Raw genomic sequence first — 13,896 nt, 5'->3', positions numbered from 1 at the left:
GGTTTTTCGCCGCCACACGACACGGGGACGGTGGTCGCTGCAAGAGGCATGACTCTCGATTAACTTGTTGGAGATACGGGCAATCTGGCTGACTCTGCAACAGTTTCATCACCTTCTAGCAGGCCGCCCCGTCCGGATTCAGTCGGACATAGCCACGGCGGTGGCTTTCATAAATCACCAGGGGGGCACCCGCAGCAGGGTAACCATGCGCGAGGTAGGGCACGTGCTTCGCTGGGCCGAGAGGAACCACTCGGTGATATCGGCGGTCCACATCCCGGGGGTAGAAAACTGGGAGGCAGACTCTCAGCCAGCAAGGGCTTGCATCCGGGGAATGGTCACTTCATCCAGAGGTTTTTCAGCAGATTTTCCAAAGGTGTGGAATACCGGATGTGGATCTGATGGTGTCCATGTTCGTCGCGCGGTCCAGAGACCCGCAGGCAATCGCCGTGGATGCGCTGGTTCTCCATGGAATCAGTTTCGCCTCCCATACCTATTTCCCCCGCTGCCACTACTTCCTAGGGTCATCAAGAAGATCAAGGCAGAGGGGGTGCCAGTGATTCTGCTGGCCCCAGACTGGCCTCGTCGGGTGTGGTACGTAGATCTAGTGCTGCTGCTGGTCAACATGCCATGGTGACTGCCAGAGCGCCCAGATCTACTGTCTCAGGGGCCGATCTGCCACCCGAACTCGGGGGCCCTGTGTTTGACGGCTTGGCCGTTGAATCCTGGATTCTGACTCAGGCGGGGTTCAGGCACAAGGTGGTTGCTACGATGGTTAGCGCCCGAAAGCCTACCTCAGCACGAGTTTACCACCACACCTGGAAGGTTTTCTTTGCATGGTGTCGAGGCAGGGGTTGTTCGCCACTGAGATTCTCCATCCCTAATAACTTGGCTTTTCTCTAGTCTGGTTTAGACTCAGGCTTGGCTCCCAGTTCTCTCAGGAGACAGATATCTGCTTTATCCGTCCTCTTTCAGTGCAGGAATGCTACCAACTTGCAGGTTAAAACTTTCATCCAGGGGGTCTCCCACTTGGTACCTCCCTATAAGACACCTATGGACGCCTGGGACCTTAACCTGGTCCTAAGTGTTCTGCAGGAAGCTCCATTTGAGCTGTTACAGGATGTCTTTGTCATACCTTTCCTGGAAGGTGGTGTTCCTGGAAGCCATAACGTCAATCAGGAGGGTCTCGGAGCTGGCAGCGTTATCTTGCCGAGCCCCGTTCCTGACCTTTTACAAGGACAAGGTGGTTCTTAGACCAGCTCCTCCTTTTTTACCAAAGGTCGTTTCCTCGTCTCATATTAATGAGGATATTTTCTTGCCCTCTTTCTGTCCAGCACTGGTGCACCGTGTGGAAAAGGCTCTTCATACGTTGGCCCTGGTGAGAGCTCTCAGGAGGTACGTGTCGCGGACGGCACCCTTTCGTCAGTCAGGCGCACTGTTCGTACCAGAAGGTCGCAGGAAGGGGCTCGCTGCCTCAAAATCAACCATGGCCAGATGGATTCGTTTGATTATTCAGGAGTCCTATCACATCAGAGGTGCGCCGATTCCAACAGGGATCAGAGCACACTCCACTCGGGCAGTGGGCGCCTCTTGGGCGCTTCGACACCAGGCTTTGGCGGAACAGGTTTGCAAGGCAGCAATCTGGTCCAGCCTGCACATGTTTACTAAACATTACAATGTCCTTACTCAGGCTTTGGTGGATGCGAGCCTGGGTAGAAGGATTCTCCAAGCAGCAGTGGCACACCTTTAAACAGGAGGTGCATGTAGCTTGGGACTGGTGAGTCAACTTCCCTCCCAGGGACTGGTTTAGGATGTCCCACAGTACCTGTGTCCCCCAATGAGGCGAAGGAGAAACATGGATTTTTGTGATAACTCACCGTAAAATCCTTTTCTCCGAGAGGCTCATTGATGGACACCGCACCCACCCTGATAGCCAAGTTGGCTTCTGTTTATTTAATTAATAGGGTGGTTATTTTCTAGACATGTTACCTGCATTAAGGTTAATGTTGTCTGATTTGTTTGTTCTCCTACTGCTTCTGCACCAAACTGGTTTCCGCCCGCAATCGGGGCAAGTGTGTATACGGAGGAGGAGCTAACCTTTTTTTTCACTTAGTGTCAGCCTCCAGGCGGCAGTAGCATACACCCACAGTACCTGTGTCCCCCAATGAGCGTCTCGGCGAAAAGGATTTTACGGTGAGTTTATCACAAAAATCCATGTTTTTGTGGTACTGTAGTATTTTTTGGAGTGTCTTACATTTTTGGACATCATTTTGCTGGCCAAAAAAAATTTAGCTACAGTTCATATATTTATCACTGTGTTTTGTACGCCACACGCATCGCACATCATTGCGCTAAATATTTTACAATTTTTTTTTTTTTTTTCTTTGTGTCATAGCCTACTTATTGACACAATACTGCTGGACCAAAAAAAATCCAGGCCACATATTTAACTGTGTTCTATCTCCGTCAGATGACAGATCTATCTGTGGTCTCCAAATTGTGGCATTTCCGGGCCTATATACCACTGTTTTGCTGTCTGTTACACTTGGTCTATACAGTATTTTGGTTTATTAAAAAATTTAAAAAAACTCCAGGCCACATATTGATCAGTCTGGTATCTGTGACATGCCTCATCAATCTGTGGGCTACAAAGTGTGCTTTGAGGCTTCCATTCACATTTTCTTGCTGTGTGTTACCCTAGGTCTAAACACTATTTTGCAGTGAAAAATTAAAAAATACAGGCCACACATTGAACAGTCTGGTATCACTGTCAGATGCCTAGTCTATTTGTGGCCTGCAAATTGTGGCAATTCAGGCCTTCATTCCACTGTATTTGCTGTCTGTTACCCTAGTTCTGTCCCTCACATCACCAGGTAATAGGACTAAAAGCACATGGCATATAACTATCTGTTTTGTAAAGAATTAATTCAGCCCCTTTATGTGTTTCCTCCAGATCTATCCAGTAACAGTATAACACCAGAGACGTGTCCGCGTCCTCTTGTTCATCAGGACTGTAATCAAGAAAATCCCAATGTTCCTCAGGATCATCAGGTAGATGGAAAGAAGGTGTTATGATATCTCTCCTATTGTAATGCTAATGCTGGCACCCCTGCATGGTTCCCCCTCCTTTCCCATGCAGGGATGTCGACATGCTCTCTGCTGTGGATGAGTTGTTGATTTACATCTCTCGGTGTGCTCCCTGTCTCCTGTGTGGGTGCACTTCCCGGCAGCACGCCTCATGTGCTCGCTTCCCTGCTCTTAAAGGAGCAGAGGACGTACACAGTGAAATGCCCTCACCAATAGCAGGGACGCATCTTATCTAACAGGATCCCTCCCCAATAGGAGGTGCCTGAGCAACCCCTATAGTTTAGTGATAAGTGCGTTGGTGTGTTCAGCTGTATGTTGTCAGATCCCCCATCCTTAGTCTGTTATAATTGTTCCCTTTCCCTTGCCGTTCCATTAGTGCAGTATAGTGTGTTCTTTATCCTGTGGCCGCTTCAGTAGTATCCATATCCGAATCCTAAAACCTCATTGTCGGTACCTGAACTGGACTCCCCCCCCCCCCCCCCCTGACCCTGGTGCTGCCAGTCCTGAATCCATAATCACTGATCCTTTTGTGGCCAGCTACCAAACTGTTTCCCGATAACTGCGAGTGTGAACAAGACCCTTTTCAAGATCTAATTTGTCTGTCTGTCTTCGAATCCTGTTCGGCAGTGACTCCAGTCACATCTCCTCATCCAGCCAATCCTACCACTTGGGATTGGCAGCTGCAGAACTGAAGTCTGCCTGGGAATGTTACCTGATGGCTACCTGCAGACCAGTGTGTCTTCACCATCAGGAGCTCCTGGTAGCCACTTAGCTATGTCTCTTCCTAAGCAGATTTGGCCCCGTGGCACAGTGGTCATCAACCAGTATTATAGTGAATGCCGGAGCAAAGCCGCCCCCCCCCCGGCGTGGGTGGAGGCCAGCATGACAATGGGAGGGTGAGTTAAGGGGGTATTCATAAGGTGGATGGATTAATGGGGCTGTTTATAATGTAGGGTTGGGGGTGGGTCTCACCACTTCCCGCTTTCCAAGGTGGAATTCGGTCCCCACAACGCTTACCATGTCGGAGGTAGACCGGCTGCTCGAGAGCTTGAGGGCTGCTGCTGCATCGCAGTCCCATGGCTGGCTTCAAGAACAAGTTTCCGGTATCCTTGCAGCGTCAGGGGGACCAGCAGGCGATGCTCCTGCACGCGAGCAGCGTCCTTGCCGAGTGAGGCCTCCCGAGAGGCTGTCGCCAGACGTTTTCCCTCCGACCCGGCAGAGGCGCAGGAGCCCCTCCAGGGACACTCCAGGCCGACCGCCATTGAAGTCCCATGCCAGCAGGCCCTGGTCTGGGAGGAAATGCGCTTGCCAATCCGGTTCCAGCGGTGTCCAGGCCTTCATCTCGTGGCGGTCAGGGGGCAGAGCCTACACGCGCCAGGCCGCCTTGGAGTTCTGACGGCGTCAGGGGGCGCCGTGGTGTCACTTCAACCGTACGGCCTGCCTCAGCCTTCAGGGGACTCGGAACAGACCGCGGGAAAGGATCTGCAGGTGGGATTCACCCTGATGGGGCAGTCCTGGCCTGTTCCTTTTCAGCAGCGGCCTGCATTACCACCACAGGGGCATTGGGGATGACATCGGCTTCTGGTGAACAGTGGGTTGCGGACAGCGGGTTGTGTGCTGCAGACAGGCCAGCGCAGGCACAGCCCGTGGGTCCAGTTCAGCAGCTTGGGTCTTCTGCTTTCCTGCCGGATCATTTCCCTGGGACGCCTGGAATCTCTAGGACGCTGGCGTCTGGTCTGGGGTCTCTGGATATCCCGACGAGCGGGAGCTTTACATTTGATGGTCATCTGGATTCCACTTCTTCAGCTAGAGGGGTCACAGCCCTCTTGCAGCCTGGTGAGTATAAATCCATGTCTTGTGTGTCTCAACAGTTTGTGAGGTCCCCAAGTTTAGGTGCTAGCCAGGGCATTGAGGTAGCTGCTAGGGGTGATTTGGGGGTTTCAGATAATTTGACAGGTGCGTCCGTAGGGGAGGTTTTGGCAAGTGTGCGGGATTTACTTTGTTGGTTAGAGAGGGGGGTAGTAGCGCCGGGGCATTTAGCGGCATGGATGGTTCCATCATTCGGGGGGGGGTTGCTGAACAGGCTATTGGACAGTTTGGGTAGTCTTCCCGGTATCGGTGTCAGTGCAGACAGAAAAGGAATGCCGGATTCATTTGGATGATGGGGCTCACGGGGAGGTGTATGTGTGCAAAGATGAATATGTGGAGATCTTTTCCTTGCTTCCTTTGGAAAAATTTAATATAGATAAAGGTAAAAAGGATGAGAGTAAGAAAGAAGAAGAGAAGCATAGGTGGCGTTTAATCCCCCAGACGTTTGTCAATTGGCTACAGGCTTTTCCCATTCTGGTAAGCGTTATTGGGGAGAAGGCGCCAGAGAATTGATCCCCCCCCCCTTTCCTGTTACATGGATTCCTTCGGGGATGCACATAGGCCTTATGGTGGACCGGCATGGCTCTGGTATGATGAGCAGTTCAGGCAACGGAAGGCGATAAGGCCGGCGATTAGATGGGACCAAAAGGACATAGGCGTGTGGTTGTGAATTATGGCTGGGGGTCAGGCGGGAACACAAAAGACGGGTTTATGTTGGCAGTTTAATGACAGCCAGTGTAATTTTGGAGTCAATTGTAAGTTTAAACACCTCTGCTCACATTGCAATGGTTCCTCACATGGGGCAGTCAAATGCTTCAAAAAAGGCAAGTCCAAGTCAGGGGGAGCTAATATTCAAGGGGTTGACTCCAGTGAGGGTGGAAAAGATGGTCTCCTATCTAAAAAGATACCTGGTTAGAGAAAAGGTGGCATTGTTGTTTTCCGGTTTCACAGTTGGTTTTACAATTCCTCCTCCGCCTTTTGTTATACCTCGAGTTCTTAAGAACCTGCGTTCAGCAATAGAGCATGGGGATGTGGTGTCTGAAAGGCTGGGCAAGGAGGTCATGTTGGGCCGCATGGCGGGTCCTTTTAGTTCTCCTCCATTTGAGGACTTAGTGGTTTCGCCTTTGGGGGTGGTGCCCAAGAAAGAGCCAAATAAGTTTCAGCTCAGTCATCTATATTTCCCTCGGGGCATGTCGGTGAACGATGGCATTGATCCCGAGCTCTGCTCAGTGGTTTACACCTCTTTTGATAAGGCAGTAAAGTGGGTCAGGATATGTGGAAAAGGGGCCCTTATGGCAAAGACAGATATCGAATCTGCTTTTCGGCTGTTGCCAGTTCACCCAGATAGTTCAAAGTTATTGGGTTGTTATTGGAATGGGGAGTTTTATGTTGATTTTTGCTTGCCTATGGCCTGATCGTTGTCGTGTGCATACCTTGAGGCTTTTAGTTCATTTTTGGAATGGGTTCTGCACGATGTTTCTGGTTTTGATTCAGTGATCCAGTATTTGGACGATTTTTTTATGTGTAGGCCCAGGCGAGTCGTCATGCTGTCAGAATATTTTGAGGACATTGGGGTGGGTATTGGGGCATTTTGGCGTGCCGTTGGCCCCCAATAAGATGGATGGTCCAAGTACTTGTTTGCGGTTTTTGGGTGTTGTCATTGACACGGTCACTTGAGAATGCTGATTACCTGAAGAAAAAGTTGCTGCTTTGCGGAAGGAAGTTGCTAGGGGGCACCGTTTAAAGAAATTGTCTTTGAGGGACTTACAGTCATTGCTCGGGAAATTGAACTTTGCTTGTAGGATCATTCCAATGGGGAGAGTTTTTTCACGGAGTTTGGCTAGTGCTACCGCGGGCATTCGGGTGCCTCATCATTTCGTTCAGCTTTCTGCAGAACACAGGGCAGACTTGGCCATGTGGCATACGTTTTTGGAACAATACAATGGTCGTTCCTTGCTCATGGAGGAGACGGTGGACAATGATGTCTTGGAATTGTTTACTGATGCTGCAGGCGGTATCCGTTTTGGTGCATATACTTCAAAGGTCAATGGTGTGCGGTGCGTTGGCCCGATGATTGGTTTTCTTCCGGTTTAGTTCGGAATGTTGCCTTGCTAGAGATGTTTCTCATCTTTGTGGCTGTTAATTTGTGTAAACGGGAGTTTCAGAATAGGCGGGTCCATTTTAATTGTGATAATAAGGTGGTGGTGTGTGCTATTAACAGCATCTCGGCATCATCGCCTTCGGTGATTCAGGTGCTTCGCCAGTTGGTTCTGACTTTTGTCCTTAAATTCTCAGGTGACGTCGATCCACACGCCTGAGGTTAAGAATGAGATTGCTGATTCTCTCTCTTGTTCACAGTGGGACCATTTTTGTGCTTTAGCTCCGGAGGCAAAGACCAAAGGACTAGAATGCCCAGAAGCACTCTGGAGTGTGGTATCCGTGCCGCTGTATCATTGATCAGGGCTTCGTTAGCCTCTAAGACTTGGGCTGCAAATCAGGCAGTATGGTATTCTTGGGAGGGTTTGTTGGCTGTTAACACGGGTTTGGTGTCTCCAGAAAATGAGGTAGGCATCCTGCTTTTATGGTTGGGGCGCGGGTCCGAAGCGGGTTGGTCTTCAGCAAAGGTATGGAGCATGATTGGCGCCCTCGCTTTTGGTTTCAGAATGCGGGGTCAGGTGGATTTAACTAAATTGTTTCTAATCAGAAATGCGGTGAAGGGTTTTAGGAGAAATAGGAGTCAAGGGGATAGGAGGCATCCTGTCACTTTTGGTCTTTTGGAAAGGCTGGGGGGGTTTTAGTTTCATGTTGCAGTTCTTTCTTCGAAGTCTGTCTTTTTAGGTTGGCTTTTCCCTTGCATTCTTTGGGGCTCTCAGGATAGGTGAGCTGGTAGCCCCTAGCAAAAACCCTTTTGGTGGCCTTTTGGCCAGAGACATACTGAACACCGAGCATGGGGTGGAATTTTGGTTATGTAGGTCAAAAACAGACCAGGAAGGAAAGGGCTCGTTGGTGATTTTAGGCCCGGTTCAGGATTCCTTAATGTGTCCGGTTACCTGTTTATTACACTTTCTCGCTTTACAGCCTAGCATTGGTGGTCCTTTGTTATGCCATGAGGACGGTTCGTTTTTGTCCAGGTACCAGTTTACTACCATTTTTAGGAATGCTGTGCGCAGGCTGGGTTTGGATGATTCTCATTTTGCTGCTCATTCATTTCATATTGAGGCGGCTGTAGGGGGGCTTGGTGTGGAACCGGTGCATCGTATTGGTAGATGGCGGTCGAGGTGTTTTCGTAGTTATGTTAGGCCGGATGAGGCAGTTCCAAACTGGTGTTTGTAGTGTTTGCATATGTTGTTGATATGTTGCTGAGGTTGTCTGTTTTTTCCATTTCCAGGTTCCACCCCATTGCTTGTTTGGATTTTCAGCCATTCGTACGTACATTGGGGAGCGTTGTGGGCCGATGTGAGGAAGGAAGACAGGCAGCTCGGTTTTCCCAGGAATACGGCAGTCATCAGGTGGCTCGGCTTTCGGGGAATGTCTTGGAATAGCTTGCTGCGAGAAATCCATAACAGCGCTCATTTAGACAGGGCTCCAGACATCTTGGTTCTCCGTGTAGGTGGCAACGACTTGGGGGTTAGGCCTTTCGGGGAACTGGTCAAGGATATAAAGCATGATCTACTGCGGTTGTGGGTGTCATACTCCGGGCTTACCATTGTGTCGCCTGAGATTGTACCGCGAAGAAGCTGGAGATATGCGAGGTCAGTGGATAAAATTAACAAGGCCAGGATCAAGGTTAATAGAACGGTGTCTGCATTTGTAATTAGAAATGGGGGGCTTGGTTGTGAGACATTATGAATTGGAAAAAGGGGTCGACGATTTTTGGTTGGCCGATGGGGTTCATTTGAATGGGGTGGGCAGTGATATCTGGGCTCTTGGTTTGCAGGAGGGCATCGAAAGGGCCATAGCTTTTTGTTGAGGGGGGGGTCTTGGGCCTTTGAGTTGTTCCAAGGCCCGCGTTGTGGTTGGAGGGAGTCCTTGGAGTTTGTTTAAAAATTGGTACGGGGATCCATGGGCATGTGTACACACGCGGCTCTGATCTGTACACCCCGTACACACGCGGCTCTGCTCCGTACACCTTGTATACACCTGGCTCCGCTCTGAACACCTTGTACACACCTGGCTCCGCTCCGTTCACTTGTACACATGCGGCTCTGCTCCGTACACACGCGGCTCTGCTCCGTACACGCTGTACACACCTGGCTCCATTCCACACACCTTGTACACACATGGCTCTGCGCCGTACACCCGGCGCGCCCACACGGCTCTGCGCCGTACACCCGGCGCGCCCACACGGCTCTGCGCCGTACACCCGGCGCGCCCACACGGCTCTGCGCCGTACACCCGGCGCGCCCACACGGCTCTGCGCCGTACACCCGGCGCGCCCACACGGCTCTGCGCCGTACACCCGGCGCGCCCACACGGCTCTGCGCCGTACACACGGCTCTGCGCCGTACACCCGGCGCGCCCACACGGCTCTGCGCCGTACACCCGGCGCGCCCACACGGCTCTGCGCCGTACACCCGGCGCGCCCACACGGAAACTTACTTCACCTCATCCAGCACCATGACAACCAGCACAGCAGAGTCCTGCATACACTGAAGCCCCTGATCATGTGACTCCCCCTGACTCCGCCCCTCTTGTGACCTCATCACAGGTCCTGTGCGCACAGAATAGCACAGGATGACATTGCTGGCTCTTGGGTGGGAGGCCCACTGCTGGCACTGGGGCCCCCCACCGCCTTCTCAGGGGCCCATAGTGGCTGGGCGGCAGAGTAGGGAGAATCTAACTGTAGCTGTGCACGCCGATACAGTTACAGTAGTGTAGCTCCGGTGGGACCCCTCAGAGCAAGGGGCCCGGGGCCACCGCCCCCCCCCGCCCCCCTGGTAGCTACACTACTGATTAGAGCTGATCATAAATGTGACTTCTTCATCTGTCTGTTACTTTTACAATATTTGTTTCAGGGTGAAGATCTGCCCCATAGTAATACTACAGAGACATTTGTGAGGGGTAATGAGGCGATTCCTCCAGATAACTGTACAGGTGAGTAGTAACCGCAAACTTTACAGAAGTCAGATTCTTTTGAGCCACTGAATGCTACAATTGTGGTTGTGTTTTTTTTTTTTTTTTTTTTTTTCTTTGACACAAATTTTGAAAACTTTTTTCATATGTACTTGCAGTGGTAAATTTGGTATACCATTTGGTATACTGTTCTTACAACAGGGAAAAATAATGAATTGTCTGCCATGCACTGTAATGCTGCAGCCATCTTTGTTGTGGTATTACAGTGATTGGCTGGCTGCACAGCATCATCAGGTCTATAAGAGACAGGACGCCACCCTGCTAGGCACATTCAGCTCCGGATTCAGACAGTGTAGGGAGAGCTGCTGCTGAGAGAGTCAGATTTGTGCTTTTATTAGTGTGAGTCTACCATTGTTCAATCCACAAATCCAGCTAAACCAACCGTCCTTGTAAGGGCTAATTAGGGGGTATATAGATTGCAGAGCTAGGTAGGCAGGAGAGTCTATGTGCACATATCCACATCAGTGTAAGGCATGTAGGCACTGTATGTGAGTATATAGATCTCACTGTATACGTCAAAAGTGTCCATTACTGTCTGGTGCTGCCTATTATATATACCTAGCTGCAGGTGTCTATGGCTAGGAATAATTTTTTTTTTTCCACCTGAATCCTGCTAATTTTAGTCCAAAGCAATAGAGAGCCCCCTTTTTTTTTCTATATTTATTTGCTTGTTCACACTGAGGACTACAGCCAGATCATTTTAATACAACAGCGTGAAAATCCAGCAATTTAAAATGCCTTTGCCCATTCCAGGCATCACATCTGAGTGCGCAGAAAACTCTGGCATTTTTTTGTGGTACTGTAGTATTTCTTGGAGTGTCTTAAAACATTTTTGGACACCATTTTGCTGGCCAAGACATATTTAACTACAGTTCATATATTTATTACTGTGTTTTGTACGTCGCACGCATCGCATATCATCGCGCTAAATATTTTACAATTTTTTTTTTTTAGTGTCATAGCCTACTTATTGACACAATTTTGGTGGACCAAAAAAAATCCTGGACACATATTTAACTGTGTTCTATCTCCATCAGACGCCAGATCTAACTGTGGTCTACAAATTGTGGCATTTCTGGCCTATATACCACTGTTTTGCTGTCTGTTACCCTAGGTCTATACAGTATTTTACCCTTTGCCACGACAGCACCCTCTGGGGGTATCGGATCCGCCCCATTCTAACAGGAAACCCTACAGAAAGATAAAAGGGGGCGGTCCGCCTTTCCGCCTCAGTTTTGGTTTCCTGTTCCCAGGGAACTCCAGGATTATCCTGCAGGAAGATATACCTGGGCCAGTGCACGCTGCCTGTGCAGTATCCGTGAGAACGGCAGGGGCTGCGGTCCAGAAGCAGCATGGGGGGGAGGTTCCGTTAGACGGCTACCCCCTCGTCTGACTGATCGGGTGATGACCGGGTCCAGGGAGGGCCGCCCGGTCTCATCTGGGAGCACGCCGGGTAAACGCCAAACTCTCAAGACCGCCACTGCTGGAAGGGTAAGTGCGCCAGTGGCGCAAGAAGAAAAGAAAAAAAAATGGAGAGGGAGAAGATCCAGGCAGCGGTGGTGGCAGCAGTGAGAGGCGCAGGCCGCATACAGAGCGGCGGCGCAGGAGCCGGCTGGCACGGATGCTCCAAGCCCCGGAAGTAATGGGTGAACTTCCGGGGCACGATGGCTGAGGCAGCGCAAGTGCGCAGGCGCGAAGAACCCGGAGGGGAGGAGCGACTTCCGGCTGGGGAAAAAAAAAAAAATATTTAAAGAAGCGCCGCAAGTTAAGCGGCGGTGAGCCATGTCGTCTCCAGGTGAATTGCAAACTCCGGAAGGGGACTCTGCTGGGGGCAGCTCCTCCAGGGACCGCGCTAAGGGATCCACGGACACCGCTCGCAGGAGTGAGGCGGGGGAATCAAGATCCAGGACGGGGTCTCAGCCATCTGATCCAGTACTATAAGCTTCACTGGGTGAGTGCGCAATATATATACTCTGCCTATTAAGCTGACTCCCCCCACCCTTGTCTTTCGCCATGTCTCCCCCTCTTCCGGGCGAAGAAAAAGGAGAAATCTAAACACAAAGAATGCGCTTTATGCGCTCAGCCTCTCCCTGACTCCTACCCCAAAAAGCTCTGTAAGCAATGCACCAGATAGACTAGACAGGGGACCGCAGTGTCACCAAATCACATACGGACCATAATTAGAGAGGAACTACAGGCTATCACCCGTACCAGTACTCCGTCAGAAACAAGGAGTAAAAAACAAGTGACTCTCGGCTCAGATTCGGAGGAGGAACAGGGGATAATCTCTGATTCCTCACTCATGTCATCATCATCATCGTCGTCCGAAATTGAGGGACGATCATGTTTTCCCCTGGATAGTGTGGATAGCTTGGTCAAATCCGTAAGGAACACTATGGGGTGTGAGGAGACAAAGGGCGTCCAAACCACGCAAGATATAATGTTTGCGGGTTTGGCGGAAAGGAAAAGGAGGGCGTTCCCAGTAATACCGGCGATTTAAGGCCCTAATAAAGAGAGAATGGGGAAAAAACACAATCAAAGAAGTTTTCTCCCATCGGCCTCAAAGAGGAAATATCCATTTAGCGATGAAGAGCTATTGAAATGGACCAAAATTCCAAAAGTCGATGTCGTGGTAGCCTCTATTCCTGTAGAGGACGCAGGCTTACTGTCCGACCCACTAGACCGTAAAGTAGAGTCATCATTAAAAAGGTCTTGGGAATTTACTACAGGGATTTTTAAGCCAGCAGTAGCCGGCACATGCACCGCCAGGTCAATGCTCGTCTGGTTGGACCAATTGGATTAACAGATCGAGCAGAAGGTGTCTAGGGAAAAGCTACGGGCCGCTATTCCATTAATTAGAGGGGCGGCAGCCTTCATGGCCGATGCATCGGCAGACACCCTGCGGCTGGCGGCGAGATCGGCTGGTCTTGTAAACAACGCCAGGCGGGCGCTATGGATGGAAGAGCTGGAAGGGGGACACGCAATCAAAATCCAAGATTTTCGCAACGCCTTGCGAGTTTGAGTTTCTCTTTGGGAAAGCTCTAGATGACATACTCGCCAAAGCGAAATAAAGGAAGAAGGCTTTCCCTGATTCTTCTATCCCTTTCTACAGGAGAACCTTTAAAAGGCGACCGTTTGGGAAAAGGAGACAAGCGGATAGATCAACTAGATGGCCCGCAAAGGATGAGAAGCAAAAGGGTAGCATGTTTAGAGGTTCAACATTCCGAACGGAAAATAAATACTGAACAAACAATCCCCCCAGTAGGGGGTAGACTGAAATTTTTTTTTTTTTCAAAGTGGGAACAAATAACTTCAAGTTCATGGATTCTAAATATAATTAAAGAAGGAATAAAATTAGAATTCCTTCAAATTCCTCACGATTGGTTTGTCGTAACGCGCCTTAACTCAATAGTACAACAAAAGGCCCTCGAAATAGAAATTCAGAGCTTACTATCCAAGGGGGTTTTAGTGAAAGTCCCAGCGGGACAAGAAGGTAGAGGTTTCTACTCTCCTTTTATTTTTAGTTTCCAAACCAGGTGGTACGTTTAGGGCAATCATAAACTTGAGGAAGCTTAATACGTTAATTAAAAATTATAAGTTTAAAATGGAATCAATCAGATCCACCATTAAACTTCTTTTTCCAAACTGTGTAATGGCAGGAATTGGCTTAAAAGATGCTTACTATCATCTTCCTATCCATAATAGATACCAAAGGTACCGAAGGGTCGCAGTGATATTCGAAGGCAAGATCCATCACTTTCAGTATACGGCCATGCCCTTCGGTCTCTCTACAGCACTGAGAATCTTCAC

At 49.9% G+C, this 13,896-nt stretch overlaps 1 protein-coding gene across 3 annotated transcripts in view; it reads left to right on the top strand.

Moving 5' to 3' along the window:
* LOC141051195 (uncharacterized) overlaps window positions 1–13,896 on the top strand; it is a 364,030-nt gene that overhangs the window by 72,459 nt on the left and 277,675 nt on the right. For all 3 annotated transcript variants that reach the window (XM_073548061.1, XM_073548060.1, XM_073548059.1), the window contains exons 7-8: window positions 2,951–3,048; window positions 9,969–10,047. In XM_073548061.1, the coding sequence (XP_073404162.1) occupies window positions 2,951–3,048; window positions 9,969–10,047 (177 nt within the window). The remainder of the gene's footprint in view (window positions 1–2,950; window positions 3,049–9,968; window positions 10,048–13,896) is intronic.

Source organism: Dendrobates tinctorius, unplaced genomic scaffold (genome assembly GCF_039654945.1).
Source record: "Dendrobates tinctorius isolate UK_male_01 unplaced genomic scaffold, ASM3965494v1 ptg000155l, whole genome shotgun sequence".
Lineage (NCBI taxonomy): Eukaryota > Metazoa > Chordata > Amphibia > Anura > Dendrobatidae > Dendrobates > Dendrobates tinctorius.
Note: the sequence above shows the minus strand (reverse complement) of the source record. Positions and strands in the feature narration are given on the sequence as shown.